Here is a 19,306-nt window from a genome sequence, read left to right on the forward strand (position 1 = left end):
AAACATCTCTTTCAAACGAGAGAAAGTTACATTCGATCAAGTTTGAAAAATAAGGCTAAACCCACTTCTTATTCTCCTTAAACTACGAGACTCGAAGACCAAGAGACTAAATGATGTAAATACCCCCATGTGACTTGCACATGAAGAGATCTTAACGGTAGATGTTAACGGAGTGAAAGAGGGGGGACCAAACCTATTAATTTTACATTGACGTCGTTTAAAAATAAGGACCGTTACTGCAACAATCTCCCAGCTTTGTACCAAATGTGTTGTATTCACCAAAGTTAGACGACTAAACATGTAATTTAATTACATTTTTTATTTTTATTTTTATTATTATAAACCTAGGAATATGCGATGCAATAACCCAAAATACCTCTGAATTGGGGATCCCCATTCTCCTTCAACGCCAAATAGGTCGTCGCTTGCTCTTTTCTTCTTCTTCCGCTTCCCTTCTCGCTCTGTAATTCAGCCGTCAAATCCACCCATGGCGGCCCTCACCCGCCTCCTGAAACCATCATCATCTTCCTCAATCACTTTTCTATTCAGGAGATCACTTTCCTCCACCACCACTGCCGTGGTTTCCGATATTGAATCTCAACACAACCAGCGCCCTAATTTCTCCGATCCCAAGGGTTCTAGAAACTTCCAATGGGTGTTTCTCGGCTGTCCCGGTGTCGGAAAAGGAACTTATGCTAGTCGCCTCTCGACACTTCTCGGTGTCCCTCACATCGCCACCGGAGATCTCGTTCGTGAAGAGTTATCTTCTTCTGGCCCTCTCTCTCGACAGGTATATATCACTCTGTTATATGTGCTTTCCTTAAATTTAACATGATTATTAATCGAGCTTATGTTATGCACAATTGTACACCCAATTGTGATTAACAAGATCCTGACGCTTACTCCCAAACCTTTTTCCCAAATTAACCTGTCAATGTCTTTCGATTTGGTCGTTATTCCATGGCGTGTTTGTTCTATAATATATAGCCACATGCAGAAGCGGGATCTGTAAACTTTACATTCTTCTTCGTATGCTTTTCAGCTTGCTGAGATAGTGAACCAAGGGAAGTTAGTTTCTGATGAAATTATCTTCAACTTGTTATCAAAAAGACTAGAAGCTGGAGAATCAAAAGGCGAATCAGGATTCATTCTTGATGGTTTTCCCCGAACTATAAGACAAGCTGTAAGTATCTTGTAATAATCAGATTCATTAAACCATTGAATGTTTTTGCAATAGTTCCCTAATGAATCATTGCTTTTTCAGGAAATTTTAGACGAGGTGACAGAAATTGATTTGGTGGTGAATCTGAAACTGAGGGAAGATGTGTTGGTTGAGAAATGTCTTGGAAGAAGGATATGCAGCCAATGTGGAAAAGGTTTCAATGTGGCTTCCATTAACGCAAAGGAAGAAAATGGAAGACCTGCAATGAGCATGGCCCCACTTCTTCCACCTTCACACTGTTCCACCAAGCTCATCACTCGTGCTGATGACACTGAAGAAGTTGTGAAAGAGCGACTTCGTGTCTATCAGGAAAAGGTATTGCAACATTTTTAGGTGGAATGAATGATTGTTTGACAAATGTCTAAAATACCCTTTTAGGATCTTGAACAATTATGAAACCATGATGATGATGATTTTGTAATGTTGTGCAGAGTCAACCTGTTGAGGATTTCTACAGGGAACAAGGGAAGATAATGGAGTTTGATCTGCCTGGAGGGATTCCAGAATCATGGCCAAAGTTGCTTGAAGCTCTGAACCTTGAAGACTATGAGGTTAAAAGGTCGGCTGTGGCTTAATTAGTAGGGGCTTTTTGGTCTTTTATAATCGATATGATTATTTGCATGCGTAATTTTTGCATGTGGAGCAAATTTTGGAAGAAAGAATAAAGAAAGAAAAATACAGTTGTTGATTATTTTGGTTTTCTTGTTAAATAACCAAAACATGAGGAAGTGTTGTAAGCTGTCAAGTTATAATGATGGCTGCTGCCTTCGAATATTTTTTGTAATTTATAACGTTATTATGAAGAGAGACACTTTCTGAATAAAGAAAGTTTTTATAATTTGTGTTACAAGATTTTGGATTTCTTGTGATGCTATTACTTTCATGAACATTCCATACTTACATTTCTTTACATCTAATTGCTGTATGTTTTATTACAACAATATACTTTCAGATTTTATTCTTATCAAGGAATTGTTCATTTATATTATAGGTAAAAAAGTAAAATAAATTGCTATTATTGGTAAGACAATCTAAGTATGTTACCATTATAGGCAAGAGGTATTATCATATTACTATATTAGTATTTCCACATTAGTAAAATAAATTCCATCGTTTGCATATTAGTACTTCAAATAAAAAAAATTATCATTGAGGTTCAAATTTATTATTTTATCCTTTCACCTAAACAAACTATCAGGAATGTTTAAATTGGTTTTTCAAATAACTAGAATTACAATAAAAAATAAGAGAACTAACAGCATGGGAAGAATGGAGAAAAAAGTTTATATTGGTGGCAATAGTTAAAGGAAGCTCACAACAGTGAATATAAAGTAAACTAATTTTCCTTTGACCTTGAAGGTCAAACAATAAGTAAGATAAAGTAAACTCTGCTTCATTTTAGGACATGTACTTTGAAAATTCTATTCAACTAAGGGTCCGTTTGATAGTTGATGTCTAGGAAAATGCTAAGGATCTATTTGATAGTTGATGTCTAGGAAAATGCTGTCTGGAAAAGTATTGTCTGGGAAAGTTTACTGACTGGGAAAGAAAACTATGTTGTTTGATTGTACGTCTGACTATGATGAATGATGAAAAATGACCTTATTATACTGTTGTTTTATACTGTGATGGATGAAATTGTTGAATAATTATAAAAAAACATACAAATTGTCATATAAAATCAAAATTACACAATAATCATTTAAAAATTCAAATACAAATTCTCACACAAAATCAAAATTACACAAAATACATGTTAAAATCAGAATTTCTGATTGAAACTTCATATATGAAATGATCCTTCTAAATCCTATGCTCGAAAATCAGAAGAAAGAAAATAAGATGAAACAAATGAAGGTTCACGTCCGGTACTCTCCAATCAAAAGAAACAAATAAGAAAATAATAATAATAATAAAAGATGAGATGGTTACATGTGGGGCGGAGCTGGTGGCTACAGCGGCGCTCTGGCTGGGGGAGGATGGCCGGCGACGAAGTAGGGAGCTTGATGAGGACGTGATGATGTCTGATGAAGAGTGCCGCAGAGAAGAAAGAAATATACAAGGTTTGTGTTACAATTGTTTTTCCGATTCATTCAGCCAGAAAGATATGCTTTTAGGTTTTCGTGGGAAAGGCATATTCTACTGGAAAAAACCCATTTTTTGTGCAAATCAAACTGTCATTCCAACCCATTCAACCAGAAAAATTTGTTTGGACCTAGAAATATGTCTATCAAATGACGCCTAAAACATTGAACTTTCACTTTTTTTTTCCGCTAGGACATTGTTAATAGAGTAGATATCTCAAAGTACCATGCTATCATGTGAAAAAATTGAATTTTTTTAATCCTTTAGAGTGAGAATTTGAAGGAATTTAAATTTGTTACATATTTGGTTGACATGCAATGCAATGATTTTTTTATTTTTTTATTTTTTTTTTGTTTGTAAAATTATCAAAAAAATGGAAGTAAAATATGTGAAGCTACAAAGTTACCTTTGTATGATTTTTTAAAAAGTTTCTGTCTTGTTTTATAAAAATAACTGAATTAATATACACCAAAAAGATTTATTTACATCTTACAATACCAACAAAACAACATGATTTACATCACTCTTATAGGATGTTACAACCCTGGGTTGTTCAAATGGATGACAATATGTTCACAAAATAAAGTGGATGGAGATAGGTTTGCAAAATAAAAACAAAATCAATATTTTTATACTCTAAGTTCGTTGATTAAAAATTTTCAATACCCAAACACTTTGATCAAGAAGATTCGTTGATTGAAAATTTTCATAGCCACCCAAATCCAATAGTTGAAAACTCCGGAACTAAAAGCAAACCGATAACTAGATTTCCTTTGCTTTAGTTTAAGATGATTGAAGAGTTCATATCCAACCACTTGGTCTTTCTACCCCACATGGAACTTTTGGTTGGCTAAATTCACACGTAAAATCTACTTTCAAGAATCAAGAGGCAACAAATACATCAATTTTCTGGACAACTTACATCTAGATTGAATTAAACTAAAAGTTATAGACAAAGTTTTCATTTTTCAAGGTTAATGTGGTATTTTTCACAGAAGATAAAGAACGAAATTTAAATTATTTGTGTTCTAGATCAATGAATGATAAAAATACATTAATTATGGAATTTGTGTGGAAATCAATTCCGTTATTTTGTCAACCAAATGTGCCATTGATATAATTTTGTTATCCACTTCCTTTAGGTTCCTTCAAACACTGCAAAATTGGGTTGAGCAAATTATAAAGTTTCGATTGGCTCAGTATTATAAATTTTTTTTTGATAAAAGCTAACAGTCTAAAAAACTTTATTAGAAAATATTTTATAGGGTTTAGATCATTTTTGGTCACTTAACTTTTGGTTTTGTGTTATTTGGACACTTAACTCTTTTTAAGTTTTAAAAGGTCATCAAACTTTTGGCTTTGTGCTCATTTAGTCACTTAACTTTTGTTTTGGTCACATTTGGTCACCAAACTTTTAAAATTGTGTTCATTTAGTCACTAAACTTTTAAATTTTTTTAAAAGTTTAATGACTAAATAAGCATTATTTTAAAAGTTAGGTGACTAAATGAGATAAAATCTAAAAGTTTGGTGACTAAATGTGACCAAATCAGAAGTTAAGTGACTAAATGAGTACAAAAACAAAAGTTTGATGACCTTTTAAAACGTAAAAATAGTTAAGTGACCAAATAAGAAAAAAACTAAAAGTTAAGTGACCAAAAATAACCTAAACCCTATTTTATAAACTGAATCAAGTTATTATAATTTTGAATTTCACTCTTACACTTGAATCGAGTTAGACTTGAAAAGATTATCGTATACATAAAAGGTAGATTAAACCCAAAACAAAATAAAACAAAAACAATTTAAAAAATACGACGCCATCCGTGGGACTCGAACCCACGACCACGTGGTTAAAAGCCACGCGCTCTACCAACTGAGCTAGAACGGCTTTTTGCTTTCTAGCTGTCATAAATTTACATATAATATAAAATTTACAAAACACATGTAATGCATTTAAACATACACGTGTAATACATATACAACACACACATTATAACAAACATATGTACAACATATCACACACAAATAATATATATGCATATTTATATTTATTTTATAAACGAATAATATAATTAGTAACGAACCCAAAAAAATCCTATATAATATGTACGTATCATCATAATAACTTTTATTCAAACAGAAATACTTGTAAAATAAAATTAATATTCAACCAACGAAGACAATAAATAACCTTCCATTATTCCACACTCTATTGTGCAATTATAGATAACAAACAGATTTTATTCACCCTAATTTATATAATCTAACATCAAACACCATTTTCTTGGATACAAGGAAATCATCAACTTCACTAACCCTGCAACAATAATACAGTAAAAAAAAAATGAGCAAATGATATTTTACTTTTCCCAGTTTTATATATATAAATAAATTAATTAATTAATTACCAGAAATCGTTTTTTATAAAAGTTAACAACATATTCAGGATCTGGTTTTGTCTCTGTATAGGCATCGATCTTGTTCAGTTCCTGTATAACATTTAAAAAAATAGTGTTACATATTTACATTACATTAAAAAAAAAGCAAAAAAAAAATGATATTTATATTTTTTTATATTAATTACCGCTATCCATGTTGCTAATTTTGGCCTGCCTGTAGTAACATCATACTTGTATACTTCTTGCAAGAATAATTGAAACCTTTCTACGAAAGGAATATAAGCAAAGTCCACCTAAAATTCAATAATTTTTTATTTTTATTAATAATAAATAATTTGCAACTACTTCATGTTAAATAATTAAATAAATAAATAATAAGTCGCGTAAACACTCACCAAACTGATTTCTCCGAGCAAAAACGGACCTTCGAATTTCTCGAGAGCCGATTCCAAGTAATCAAAAGCAACACCTGACAGATACACAGATATGTCAGATATCACATCTGTCAGATATTATCAGACTCCAACATATACAGAGACATACCAACTTCTTTTGCTGTATCTCCTTTAAAAGAAGAAAACACTGTTTTGTTGAAGGTGTCAGTGTAATTAAATAGCTCTTCAGCAAACTCTCTTTTAGCAGTCTCCTACATATAAATTTTTATTAAAACATTTCTTACATTTTTTAGATAAAAAGAACTTGATGTTTTATTAATAGATTTCAAATCTTACATGTGGTAGTAATGTGGGCCCTTCAAAATGTGTATCTAAGTATTTCACCAAATCTAAGCTCTCTCCGATGATTTTGTTGTCATGTTCAAGGGATGGAACCTTAAAAAAGTATTATAATATATATTTAAATGCTCAAGAAAATATAATTTGTAACAAATATATAAAAAAATTACCTTATTTTCAGGGTAAACCTTTTCCTTATACCATGTGGGTCTATTAGCAAGATCTATAGGAACAAGTTTAATCTTGTCTTGTAATCCCTACAGATTAAGATCAAGAAACTCAAGAACGCAAATCTAAAACTCAATTGTACTAAATTAATAATCAATATCGACTCAAAAGAAAATATAGCAAATTAATAATCAATCGAGCTAAATTCAGCAGTTTGATGTAAACAAACACTACAATACTTGCTATCAATTCAGCTAAAGTCTAAAAAACTTCCCCTTGTTGATTTTCACCTCAATTTTGTTATCAGAATGAAATTAAATCAAAGTTACTTCAACAAGAGGCACGTAATCATAAAGCACGGACATAGATTAACCAGTTACCTTATAATTCCTGGTAATCCAAACACGCTGTGCAAAGGGGCACTGTAAATTCGTGTATAACCTTCAATAATCAAGATCAAATTAGTTTTCAATCATCCGATAGTGAAATCAAGCTCAATTATGCATAATTGATCATATAGTATACATATACCTTGTTGTTCCATCAAAGAGGGGAGGTGGTTGAGAAGTAGAATCCAAAATTGGTGGAAGAACCTCTTTCACGCTTCAGTAAACCATAATCAAAATCAAAATCGAAATCGAAATCCAAAATTCATAAACAGAAAGAGTTTGATAGCGAGAAAGAAAGATTGTTCTTACGTAGCTGCCATTATGCGATGATGGTTTGAGAAATGAAGGTGAAGATGGTGGGTTTTGAGTAGGACAAGTGCAAGGGGTTTTGAGTTTTGAGGGGGGAAGGAGTAAGGAATGTATTTATAGAGGGAGCTTTCTGTTGGTTTTTACTATTTAAGGGATTAGAGTGTCATTAGGTGTAAATATTTATTGCATTGATGCTTGCGTCACCACTGACGCTTCATTGATATTAGATATTCAGTATCACAATTCACAACACAATGTTTCTTCACAGCTATTTCGTCCTGATACATTTGATGGTAATATTGAAAAATAAATACAAGAGTTAAAAAACGGACTCCACAAAAATCATTATAGATAAGGCCAAACGGTATGGAGACAATTTCATGCGTAGGGATCCTATGTGGAAGGGTTTCCACTAATGAACACCACCCCAATATATAATGGGTGTCTTGTGGAGTGGTGACTATCACCGAAGATCACCAAAGCATTGTGTTTATCTCTCTCTTCCTTTTCTCTCCTTATCTCTCTTCTTTATTGGTTGTTCACTAGTTCTTCACTAGTGAACATCATCCCAAAATATAGTGGGTTGGGTGTGAAAGAGTTATGAAATTGTTTTCACGCGTATATATGTTGTAAGGATACCGGATAGCTTAAGGTAAACAATAGAAAATTAGAAATAGTCCCGTTTGGTTATAATAACAGGCCTAGCGGATCTAAAAAATAAAAAATAAGGATAGAGCAAAATTTTATCTTATAATATACGGAGTATAATATAAGGTGTGAGATACTATATACGTATGTTGATTACAAAAACAAATATCAAGGTGTCAACATATAATATTTTAAAATAAATTAAGAAAAAAACTGTCACACCCTCAAATCGAGATGACGGAAACATTAGGAGACGGAGGACGTCATGTATACTACCACAACAATTGTAGAATAGTAAAACAAGCAACAACATTCATTGCATTAATATTATAATGTTTACATTGTATTTTAATCACATATGATTGACCGTAAAAATAGATAGCAAAATAAAGTCATGAAGTTACTATGCTCCATCTTCTGAATCCCTGAGCGTGCACCTGTCTATTAGTTTCTTGAGAATACAAGTGATTTTGAAAGTGTATCAACATTTAAGTTGGCGAGTTTATAAGCAGTTTGTTTTAGAAGATATGTTCTTTGTTCTTTGAAAACCTTAGAATGTTCCTCCAGAAAATCCAATATTTTCTAATGTAATATAATGTAAGAAAATGGGACCATAATAGTTCTAGTTGGAACTTTATGTATATATATATATATATATATATATATATATATATATATATATATATATATATATATATATATATATATATATATAAAGGGTTATTTGGAAAACAAAAAAAAACTTTAAAACAAACCCTAAAAATCATAAAAATGCATAAAAAAATACTTAGAGATCATAAAACTTTTTTTTGAAAAAATCGCAGCCTTTTATACAAAATCGTTGAAAAAAATTTTGAAATTTTTTTTTTTACAAAAAAAATAAATAAATAAATTGATTTTTTATTTTTTTTCCAGCGAATTTTAACAAAAACCTGAGATTTTTTATTAAAAAAAATTTATGATCTCTAAGTATTTTTTTATGCATTTTTATGATTTTTAGGGTTTTTTTGTTTTCCATAAAACCTAAACTTATATATATATATATATATATATATATATATATATATATATATATATATATATATATATATATATATATATATATATATATATATATATAAAGGAATAGCAAGTTGACAATTTCCTTTGTATCTCACATTGGTGGGAGGAAGAAACTTTTGTGGGTTTATAAGTTTATTCCCTTGATAGGCCTTCAAAGGCTTTAGTGGATCAAAGGAATGGGCCAAGCCCACACGCACGCCTAGCCTAACACTAGCCGACGTCGCGAGTGCGCGAAATGGCGCGATTTAGGCGCACTTTGCATCGGTCACTAGGAGCTGAAGCGCTTTTATTTTTGACGAGTTCGGGTCACGTCAAGCCGATTTGACTGATCCGGTCAAACGGTTGACCGTTGACTTCGTGGAGGACAAGTCGGGACCTTTTGGAAGGATCAGGAAACGACTTGCTTGGAAAGCAAGTCGTCGCCCTAGGGTTTCTGGGGCCGGCCTATGGGGGCCCGTTTCATGCCTTCTAGGGTTTCGATACCTATAAATACAGCTCCCTAGGAGCCATATTAGCCTCTCACGAAAATTAAAAGCCTCTCTCCCACTCTGCGTTTTTTCCTGGTTCCCTAGTATTCGCTTTGTGTTTGTTGATTTTCAGTGCTGTTGGAAGATCGATAGAGCTGCATTAAATCCTAGGGTTTTACTATGTTGCTTACAGCCTGTAGAAGCGAAGTAAAAACCTTTAAGGATAGGAGTATGACCTGTGCAGTTGTTTCAAGTTCAAGATCAGCAATCGACAGGTCGGTTTTACTTTTTTGTCTTGTGTTTAATTCATCCAACAACAGGACAATCTTCTTCTACCTTTCTTATAACCAGATCTAGTCGAGAAGGATAGATCTGGTTTCTGGACGAAACTCGGTAAATATAACAATAATAATTGGATCTATTATTCGCAACTAATCGACATATAGTTCTCAATATTATTTTTTGGTTTCCTTGCGAATCTGTTAGTTTTATTTACAACAATCTTAAAGGTTTTTATTTTTGTGATAAATTAACAGACTAATGGACTCTACTGCCAGCCTCCACTTCATGAACCAAGAATTTGCCAAACTTGACCAATTTGATGGTCAGAACTACACCCGTTGGGCCGAAAAGGTCAAGTTCATGCTTCATGTCTTGAAGCTCTCCTTTGTGTTGGACCCAAAACTGGCACCAATTCCTGCTAATCCAATTCCCAAGGAAGGGGAAACTGTGGACCCAGCGGTCATCGCAGAACTGGAAAAGAAAAGGACTCTGCGTAGAGAGTCTGAGGAACTGTGTGTGGGTCACATCAAGAATTCCCTGTCTGATCGGCTCTATGATCTTCACGCGCCGGTCAAAGATCCAAGAGATCTATGGAGTGCGTTAGAACTTAAGTACAAGGCACATGAGGAAGGTACTAACAAGTACCTTGTGTCTAAGTACCTTGAGTTTCAAATGGCTGATGACAAATCAATTATGTAGAAAGTGCTTAAACTCCAAGTCATGGTCAACAAGTTGAATGATATGGGCTTATTTAGTCATAGAAATCATTCATTATCTTATTAATTATTGTTGATTTTATATCATTTAATGGACAAAAGGTACTTAATTAGCTTAATATTTCAATTTCATCAATAAAAGACATGCTCGGGTGAAAAAGGAAGAGGATTTGAGTGATTGGAAGCTTGGAGATTGAAGACTGAAGAAAGAAGGATGTTGCTGGACAGTTTGACCCATCATCAGTGTTTTGGCCATATCTCATGAACCGTAACTCCGATTGACGAGATTCAAAATGTTATGAAAACTAGACACAATTTCGGACGACTTTCGTGTTTTGAGAAAATGTTGATTCCAAAAGAAACTCGACGAGTTTTTAGCACAAACTCGACGAGTTGGTTAGAATGTTCCAGATTCGAAGATGCCTTGCCGTACACGATGTATATGCGGATTATCGAAAAAACTTGACGAGTTTTTGGTAAAAACTCGTCGAGTTGACGCTGTTTTCAGAATTTATATATAGAAACTCTTCTCATTTGAACCCTAACTTTTGCTGGAGGCTAGCTGCGACTTTTGAAGACCAGAAGGGTTCTTGGAGCTGCTATTTTCGAGATTGCAACCTAAGAAACAATTTAGAAGAGAATCAAAGGCAAATAATCATTCTTCTTTTCTTAATCTTTGTTTTGAACCATGTTTGAATCATTAGATTTTGATTTTAGATTATTACTTGCTGTAGATATGAGCTAAAAGCTTTTTACTTCTGTTTGGATGAGATAATCTTTTGAACATGGTTTGATTGAGTGGTTGAATTGATATTAATTTGGTTATTCATCTTGTTAAGCTTATTAAAGATCCTTATGTATTAATGATAAATGTTTTTAGTTAACAAATAAGTGATTGAGTTGCATGAATATCTTCTTGATTACTTGATTTATATAGTTTTATGAATATAAGATTGTATGCCTAGAAATAGTGAATATGAAACTAGGGTTAACTATAAAATGTGTAAATCAATGTGTGAGCATGTGTGATGAAAAACCATACATGAAAAACCATACATGAGTTGATTGAAGTAAACATATTTAATTAACTATTATTATAAGTCTTACTTGATACGAACTGAACACTAGGAAACTTGTTAATTTAATCACTTGATCATTGTTTGAATTAACTTGTCTACTAAAGGATTGGTAATAGTGAACATGAACCCAATCACATTAGGAATCGGTAACCATTGACATATTGACCCATTGCACTTGCCACGAAATCAACCATAAGAATAAGTGAATCGAATCTGAACAGAAGTCTCTTTTACCATTGAATCTAGTTGTCTTTTCTTGTTCTTCTTAGTTGTTAATTGTCTTTGTTTAAGTGTTAATTGATTGTTTAAGTTTCTAGTCTTGCAAAACTAGAGAAACCCCCGACTTTTATTAATTGTTTTAATTAGATAATATTAGCATTTATTTTAATTGTTTACCGTTCCCTGTGTTCGATACCCTACTTACCTGAACTAAACTGCTAATCGATAGGTACACTGCCTTTCGTGTGTTTGTCTTTGTGTTTAAGTTAGTAGGATTAAAACTAGTTCGTTTCACACACATCATTGAACGCACTCTCCATCTCTATTCCAGAACTCTTTCAGGTTTGTGCGATCATCACAAAACTGTCACCCTCGTGGAAAGATTTCTCTAAGAGAATGATGCACAAATCTGAGGACTACTCCTTGGATAATCTGATGAAACACCTCCGCATTGAGGAGGAAACTCGCATCAGGGACAAGCAAGGTAAATTCGGACAAAGTGTGCATTACGTGTCAGCTGGGGGATCTTGCCACAAAGGCAAATCTGGGGGAAAAAACAAGAAGAACTTCGGACCCAAGAAACAATGTAACGCCCCATTTCTGGTATGTAATTTAAATAAAGTATTTTCATTTCCTAAGGGGTACTCAACGAGTCTATAGCCCGACTCGTCGAGTAGAGACGGGATAATCACGCAGTTTAAGTTGGCTACTCGACGAGTCCATGTGCTGGGAATCAGCAAGTTTGCCTGTCTGGATGAAACCCTAATTTCATGGGTTTGCACCCTATTTAAAAACATGTATGCACCCCAAACCTGCATCCATCACCCTTAGAGCGTCCTTTACGAAACCCTAGAAATTCTTTAAGCAACTTTGAGTGTTTTGTGCTTTTTGAAGTTTTGGAAGGAGAAGGAAGGAGGATCCAAAGGATAAAAAGAAGATCTAGGCTTTTGGGGGTCAATTCAGAGCATATAGAGGTATTCAAACTCGAACCCTTGCTGTTCCTTCAGTTGAGTCTCCATAAAAGCTTAATCTAGTCACTTTTGGGCCATTTCTAGAGCCATTAGTGAGTGGGGGGCATGTAGGGATAGAAGAACGTCATATCTAGTTATGTTTGAGCTCTAAAAGCTCAGATTCACCAGCTTTATCAGGCCAAACACGCATGCAAGCCCTAGATCTACACTTTTGGCTTATTTAAAGCTTTTAATCCTCATTTGATCATGCATGCACGTAAAGTTGGAAACTTTACATGTAAACCCCACTCTAGGAACCCAGATTTATGAATTGAATGCCTTGGAATCGATAAAAATCAAAGATATAGTTGTGTCATGCAAGCGACTCGACGAGTTGTTCATTGGACTCGACGAGTCGAGTCGCGAGTCCCCAAATTTATCCATTTTGAGAGATTACGAGTGGAATCAGTGAGTAGGATGTGGACTCAGTGGAATGGGACATGAACTCAGTAATGGAGGGACTCGGCGAGTCTACGCCCTGACTCGGCGAGTCCAAGGCAATCTTCTTGCCTCAAGAACAGACTCGACGAGTTGTTTATACAACTCGGCGAGTTGGATGAAGTTAGACTGGATGCCATTATCAGAGAAGAACTCGTCGAGTCTTTGCCAAACTCGACGAGTAGTAGCGAATAGTGGACAAGAAGAGAGTGTAGGGACTCGACGAGTTGGTGGCCCAACTCGGCGAGTCTGGTCAACTAAATGTTGACTTTGACCAGGGAGTTGACCTTAACCAGGGAGTTGACTTTGACCAGGGGTAAAATAGTCATTTTACCCTGAGGGCATTTATCAATACCTGATCAAGTGTTTTGGGATTTGTAGTCGGACAGTTCCGAAGCAACAGTCAGCCAGTTTTAGAGTTAGCATCTCAGCAGCCAGCGTTATGAGGTGAGTTTTCCTTCCAGTAGGAACGGGTCTACAGCCACAATGCCGGCCCGTCTAGTTAGCAGTAGTTCCGGACTTCGGTCCGATGCAGTAGTTTAGTGTGCCTGATGTCTTTGTGACTCAAGCATGTCTTTGTGTTATGTGTTCCGGACTTCAGTCCGATGCAGTATGTAGTATATGTGCTTATGCTAGTTGATATGTTTATGTTATGTCATTATATACTCAGTCAGTTTCCGGACTTCGGTCCGATGTAGGGGACAAGGTCCCAGTTAGTTCTGGATTTTGGTCCGATGCAGTTAGTTCCGGACTTCGGTCTGATGCAGGGGACAAGGTCCCAGTCAGTTCCGGACTTTGGTCCGATGCAGTTTCCGAACTTCGGTCCGATGCAGAGAGTCAAGGCCCTGGTTGGTTAGTTCTGGACTTCGGTCCGATGCAGTTTCCAGACTTCGATCCGATGCAGTGGTCCGATGCAGTTTCCAGACTTCGGTCCGATGCAGTGGGCAAGGCCACAATGTCGGCCCGTCTAGTTAGCAATAGTTTCGAACTTCGGTCCGATGTAGTAGTTCAGTGTGCCTGATGTCTTTGTGATTCAAGCATGTCTTTGTGTTATGTGTTCCGGACTTCAGTTCGATGCAGTATGTAGTATGTGTGCTTATGCTAGTTGATATGTTTATGCTATGCCATTATATGCTCAGTCAGTTTTCAGACTTCGGTTTGATGCAGGGGACAAGGTCCCAGTCAGTCCTGGATTTTGGTCCGATGCAGTTAGTTCCGGACTTCGGTCTGGTGCAGGGGACAAGGTCCCAGTCAGTTTCGGACTTCGGTTCGATGCAGTTTCCGGACTTCGGTCTGATGCAGAGAGCAAGGTCTTGGTTAGTTCCGGACTTCGGTTCGATGCAGTGGGCAAGGCCCAATAGTTGTTATGTATTATTGTATGGTATGTAGTAGTTTGGGGGAGCTTACTAAGCTTCGTGCTTATAGTTTTCAGTTTTGGTTTCAGGTACTTCCTCTAGCAAAGGGAAGAGCTCGGGATGATGGCATCGCACACACCATAGCTTCAGTTTATCCTGGGAGTTTGTTTTGGATTTTGTTATGATTGATACAGTTTTGTTTAACACAGTACTATGACATTTGAGTTACTCATTCCATGGTTTTATTATATATGATGTGGTTTTTAGTAATATTTAAACAAAATTTTTTGGGTCGTATTTTGGGTCGTTTCAAACAAAGCTTCAAGAAACCGGGTCATCAGAATCCTAACTCAAATCCAAAGAGGGCCAAACCTTGCCACGTCTGCGGATAGATTGGGAAATATGCGAGAGAATGCAAAGATCGCAAATCAGGACTGGTTGCACATGCAGTCGAGAAGGTTACTGACATGGTAGCAAGTGTGAACCTTGGAGATACTTTCATGATCTCCTCTCTTACTCGAGCAATTTGTGCTCGAGGATGGTTCATGGACACTGGAGCCACTGTGCATGTTTGTGGGCAACGAGAGAGCTTTCGCGCCTACCGCCCAATGCCACATGGGACGGTTGTCATATGTGTTGCTGGCCATAGAGTTGAAGCTCTAGGAAGAGGTGATGTTCGGTTGAAGTTCACACGTGGTGAATAGTTAACTCTTCGAGATGTTCTTCATGTTCCTACTATCTCGAAGGGGTTGGTTTCTGCGGACAAGTTTGACAAAGGTGGGTTCAAGATGGTGCTTGAGAAAGGCAAAATTGTGATCACTAAAGGCTGAAGATATGTTGGCAAGACGAACAATAGTTCGGGGATGTATCGCTTGTGTCTTAGTGATGAGGGTAATATGAGTGGTCCTAGTGTTGAGAGTGGTGTTCCTAGTGTTGCTAATGTGTCAAGTGTTGGTAATGATGTAATTGATGGATTGGTTGCTAATGTGAATGAAGTGAACTTTTCTGGTTATTTTGTTTGTTCAATTTCTTTATGGCATAAACGTTTAACTCGCACTAATGTTAAAAACATTGAAAAAAAAATGCAAACTAAAGGTATGTTAAAATATGACACAAAAGATTTTGAAAAATGTGAAACATGTGTGAAATCAAAGTTCACTAAGAAACCATTTCCATCAGTTAAGAGAAACATGTCATTACTTGAGTTGATTCATATTGATATATGTGAGTTAAATGGAATCCTTACTCGAGGAGGAAAAAGGTATTTCATCAGATTTTGTGATGACTCCAGTCGATATCTACATGTTTATTTGTTGAGATCAAAAGATGAAGCTTTTGATGCATTTAAACGATATAAAGTTGAGGTCGAAAATCAACTTGAAAGACACATTAAAATTCTTCGCTCGGACAGAGGCGGAGAATATTTCAACCACGAGTTTGACACATTCTGCGAAGAGAATGGAATCAAACATGAGAGAACTTCACCATACACTCTCCAAAAGAATAGTTTGGCTGAAAGAAAGAACTGAACCCTTTGTGAAATGGTCAACTGTATGTTGAACCAATCGGGTCAACCAAACAATCTGTGGGGGGAAGCACTATTGACTGCTTGTTATGTTCATAATAGGATCACTAGTCGTGTGATTCCTACAAGCCCTTATGAGTTGTGGAAAGGTAGAAAGCCTAACCTAGACTATTTGAAAGTGTGGGGGTGTGTTGCTTATTATCGGACTCCCGATCCTAAGTGAACCAAATTGGGAGCACGAGCTAACAAGAGTATATTTATTGGATATGCTCAAAATAGCAAGACTTACCGGTTATTAGATATTGACTCGGGTGTTGTTGTGGAATCCAGAGATGTGGAATTCTTTGAGGACGAGTTTTCTAGGGATGAAGAAAACTCCAGTCACACAACACCTAAAAGTACTTCTTGAGAAATACTCCCACCTCCTCCTATTGTGGAGGAACCAAGGAGAAGTACTAGGGCTAGAATAGAGAAAACCTTTGGAGATGATTTCTACTCTTATTTGGTCGAAGGAGCGCAAAAGAAAGTGACGAGAGAGGTCATCTTTTCCATTAACTTGGATGATGATCCTAAGACTTTTACTAAATCCATGACGTCTCGAGATGCTCCTTTGTGGAAGGAAGCCATCAACGATGAAATGGATTCAATTATGGGTACTGGAACTTGGGAGTTAGCTGATCTACCCAAGGGGAGAAGACTCATAGGATCCAAATGGATATTCAAGAGGAAATATCATCCTAATGGATCCATATCTTCCTATAAAGCAAGATTAGTTGCAAAGGGCTATAGGCAGCGAGAAGGGATCGATTATTTCGATACCTATACCCCAGTTTCTAGGATTAGTTCAATTAGAACTCTTATAGAAATATCAACCTTGAAAGGGTTGTACATTCATCAAATGGATGTGAAGACAGCCTTTCTAAATGGTTATCTCAAGGAGGAGATTTACTTGGAGCAACCTGAAGGTTTCGTGATACATGGACAAGAAAACAAAGTGTGTAGACTTGTTAAATCCTTGTATGGGTTGAAGCAAGCTCCCAAACAGTGGCATGAGAGATTTGACAAGACTATTGATTAGTGGGTGAAAAGTATTGTGTTAACGTATATATAATAGTGATAATGGCAAGACTATCGATTAGTCTCGTCAAACATTAGACTAAACTCTAGTGGTAATGATACTCGTTTTTTGTCAAACGAAATTATGTTAAGTAAACGAAGCACTGTCCGAGTACCGAGTCACCACATTATAAGGTGAGTGCATAGTTACTTTCATCTTACACATATATATGAAGTATTTTATATAAACTACGTGCTATGTGTGCATATTATTTGTATACTTGCTATCTATGTTGGATGAACGATTTTATACAAGTTTCAAATGTTTTAAACTGTATATATATATTATATCTACAAAATATGTTTGGTAAAACATGGGTAGATGAAATATGAGTTGGATAATGAGATGAGAGGTGATATAGACTATGAGATAAGGGTGAGAGGTAAACCATGAGAGAAGCCTTTTACCTAAGTGTTGGCCCCGTCATTCAGCATAGTATGGATGACAACCACGGACTATTCTAGACAGTTCAACGAAACACTATCAGACTTGCAACCTGTAGGTGTAGTGAATGAGATATTCACTCGCTATACTATAAAACCCATTGACCTGTATTGCGAGAGGAGTCTCAGAAACGATACTGTCGATAAACGAGATTAACCCTGGCGACTATGCGACGTAGTGCCTAGACCCATTGACATGTATTGCGAGAGGAGTCTCGAAAACGATATTGTCGATAAAAGAGATTAACCCTGGAGACTATGCGACGTAGTGCCTTGACCCATTAACATGTATTGTAAGAGGAGTCTCGAAAACGATATTGTCGATAAACAAGATTAACCTTGGCGACTATGCGACGTAGTGCCTAGACCCATTGACATGTATTACGAGAGGAGTCTCGAAAACGATACTATGTATAATTAAAATTAACCATGGCAACTATGAGACTTAGTGCCTGTTGAGTAAACCATGGCAACGATGGACTTCATGCCGATTCTTTAGGATAATCCTTAGGAATAAATGAGCGAGGAATAGCTGATTCTTATGAAAAAATAAAGAAGAGAATGGGGATGGGTAATTGGGTTGATTGTTTAATTGTTTACACATAATAACTATATTATTGTGGGTTGAAAACCCTATGTACTCACCAGGTTTCCCAACCTGACCCACTCAAGCTTATTTGTATCACAGGTGTCGATACGAAGCTACTTTACACTGAGAGATTTAAAAGAGATGTAGGCCACTAGTGTAAATGAATGTAAGTTCTGTTTATGTTTATGTTTATGTTTATGTATTGATGACGACATCCCAAATATTTTGAAAATGAATAAAATACATTTCTTCGGAAATGCTTTGATAATGTATTTATCATGTTTTTCTGGGAACAAATTCCGCAACATTTTATTAAAAGAAGTACTCTGATTTTTATAAAGCATAAACAAAATCGGTTTTTTCTGGCCGTGAAAATGGGGACGTTACAGTTGGTATTAGAGCATTAGTGTAAGCGAACTAGAAATATGGATTTATTTCTAGACTTAAACTTAGAATGCTAGGAAATGATCGTGAGGAGTGTGTCTTATAAAATTTAGGTAATACACCTGAATAGACACAAGCACTAGCTTATTTAGGGAAAATGCTTAACATGCTTTTATGTGCTTAATGATTTATGATATGCATTATATGATCGGATCTATGGTCTGTTGCCGACCGGATCTGAGAAACTTTATGTGTTCAGATTTCTAAACGTTCAGTTATAGTATTAGAACTGGCATGTAACTTTTTGGAGTAATAGGGAGATTTACATATCGATCATAAATAAAATATTCTCTATCTAAATTCTCGTCACTACACACCGAACGTCTAAATTAGATGTATAGATCGACATGGTAAGCACTCGAAGTGGATTCGAAAGCAGTAACCCGTAGCCAGGGCCACAAGTGATTGAGCGTGCGCCAGAAGTAGTAGCCACACCTGAGCCAATCACGATAACATGAGTACAAACAATGGTGTTGATGATGTTGGATCAACATATGAAAGAAACAAGGTGTTTACTTCAACAAAGTTAGAGTAAAGTTACTATGCCAGTACGCCAGGCACCCACTCTTGAGGCAACCATCTAGATTGCTAAGTCTGTCGAAGAA

The 19,306-nt window shown here is 35.8% G+C and overlaps 2 protein-coding genes and 1 non-coding gene across 4 annotated transcripts; 1 reads left to right on the top strand and 2 right to left on the bottom strand.

Annotated features, from left to right (window-relative positions):
- The first annotated feature begins 355 nt into the window (after window positions 1-355).
- Window positions 356-2,060, top strand: LOC111893088 (adenylate kinase). The gene is made up of 4 exons (XM_023889166.2): window positions 356-790; window positions 1,043-1,183; window positions 1,265-1,537; window positions 1,654-2,060. The coding sequence occupies exons 1-4, from the start codon at window positions 488-490 to the stop codon at window positions 1,795-1,797; spliced, it is 861 nt and encodes a 286-aa protein (XP_023744934.1). The 5' UTR covers window positions 356-487; the 3' UTR covers window positions 1,798-2,060.
- A 3,063-nt stretch (window positions 2,061-5,123) lies between these two features.
- On the bottom strand, window positions 5,124-5,196 carry TRNAK-UUU (transfer RNA lysine (anticodon UUU)). Its single transcript has one exon. It is a non-coding gene; the product is annotated as a tRNA-Lys (tRNA).
- Window positions 5,197-5,419: 223 nt separating this feature from the next.
- On the bottom strand, window positions 5,420-7,453 carry LOC111893115 (glutathione S-transferase L3). Of its 2 annotated transcripts, XM_023889191.3 has the most exons (10): window positions 7,308-7,452; window positions 7,141-7,212; window positions 6,990-7,050; window positions 6,612-6,698; window positions 6,439-6,537; window positions 6,251-6,353; window positions 6,103-6,176; window positions 5,893-6,000; window positions 5,717-5,797; window positions 5,420-5,625 (listed from the first exon to the last, which is right to left on the bottom strand). In XM_023889191.3, exons 1-10 carry the CDS (start codon window positions 7,316-7,318, stop codon window positions 5,620-5,622), a joined length of 702 nt encoding a protein of 233 aa, XP_023744959.1. In that variant the 5' UTR covers window positions 7,319-7,452; the 3' UTR covers window positions 5,420-5,619. The 2 variants fall into 2 exon arrangements, with proteins under 2 accessions (XP_023744959.1, XP_023744958.1); XM_023889190.3 differs by lacking the exon at window positions 5,420-5,625 and having other exon boundaries at window positions 5,705-5,797; window positions 7,308-7,453.
- Window positions 7,454-19,306: the final 11,853 nt, after the last annotated feature.

The sequence above is a fragment of the Lactuca sativa genome, chromosome 6 (assembly GCF_002870075.4).
Source record: "Lactuca sativa cultivar Salinas chromosome 6, Lsat_Salinas_v11, whole genome shotgun sequence".
In the NCBI taxonomy this organism is placed as follows: Eukaryota; Viridiplantae; Streptophyta; class Magnoliopsida; order Asterales; family Asteraceae; genus Lactuca; species Lactuca sativa.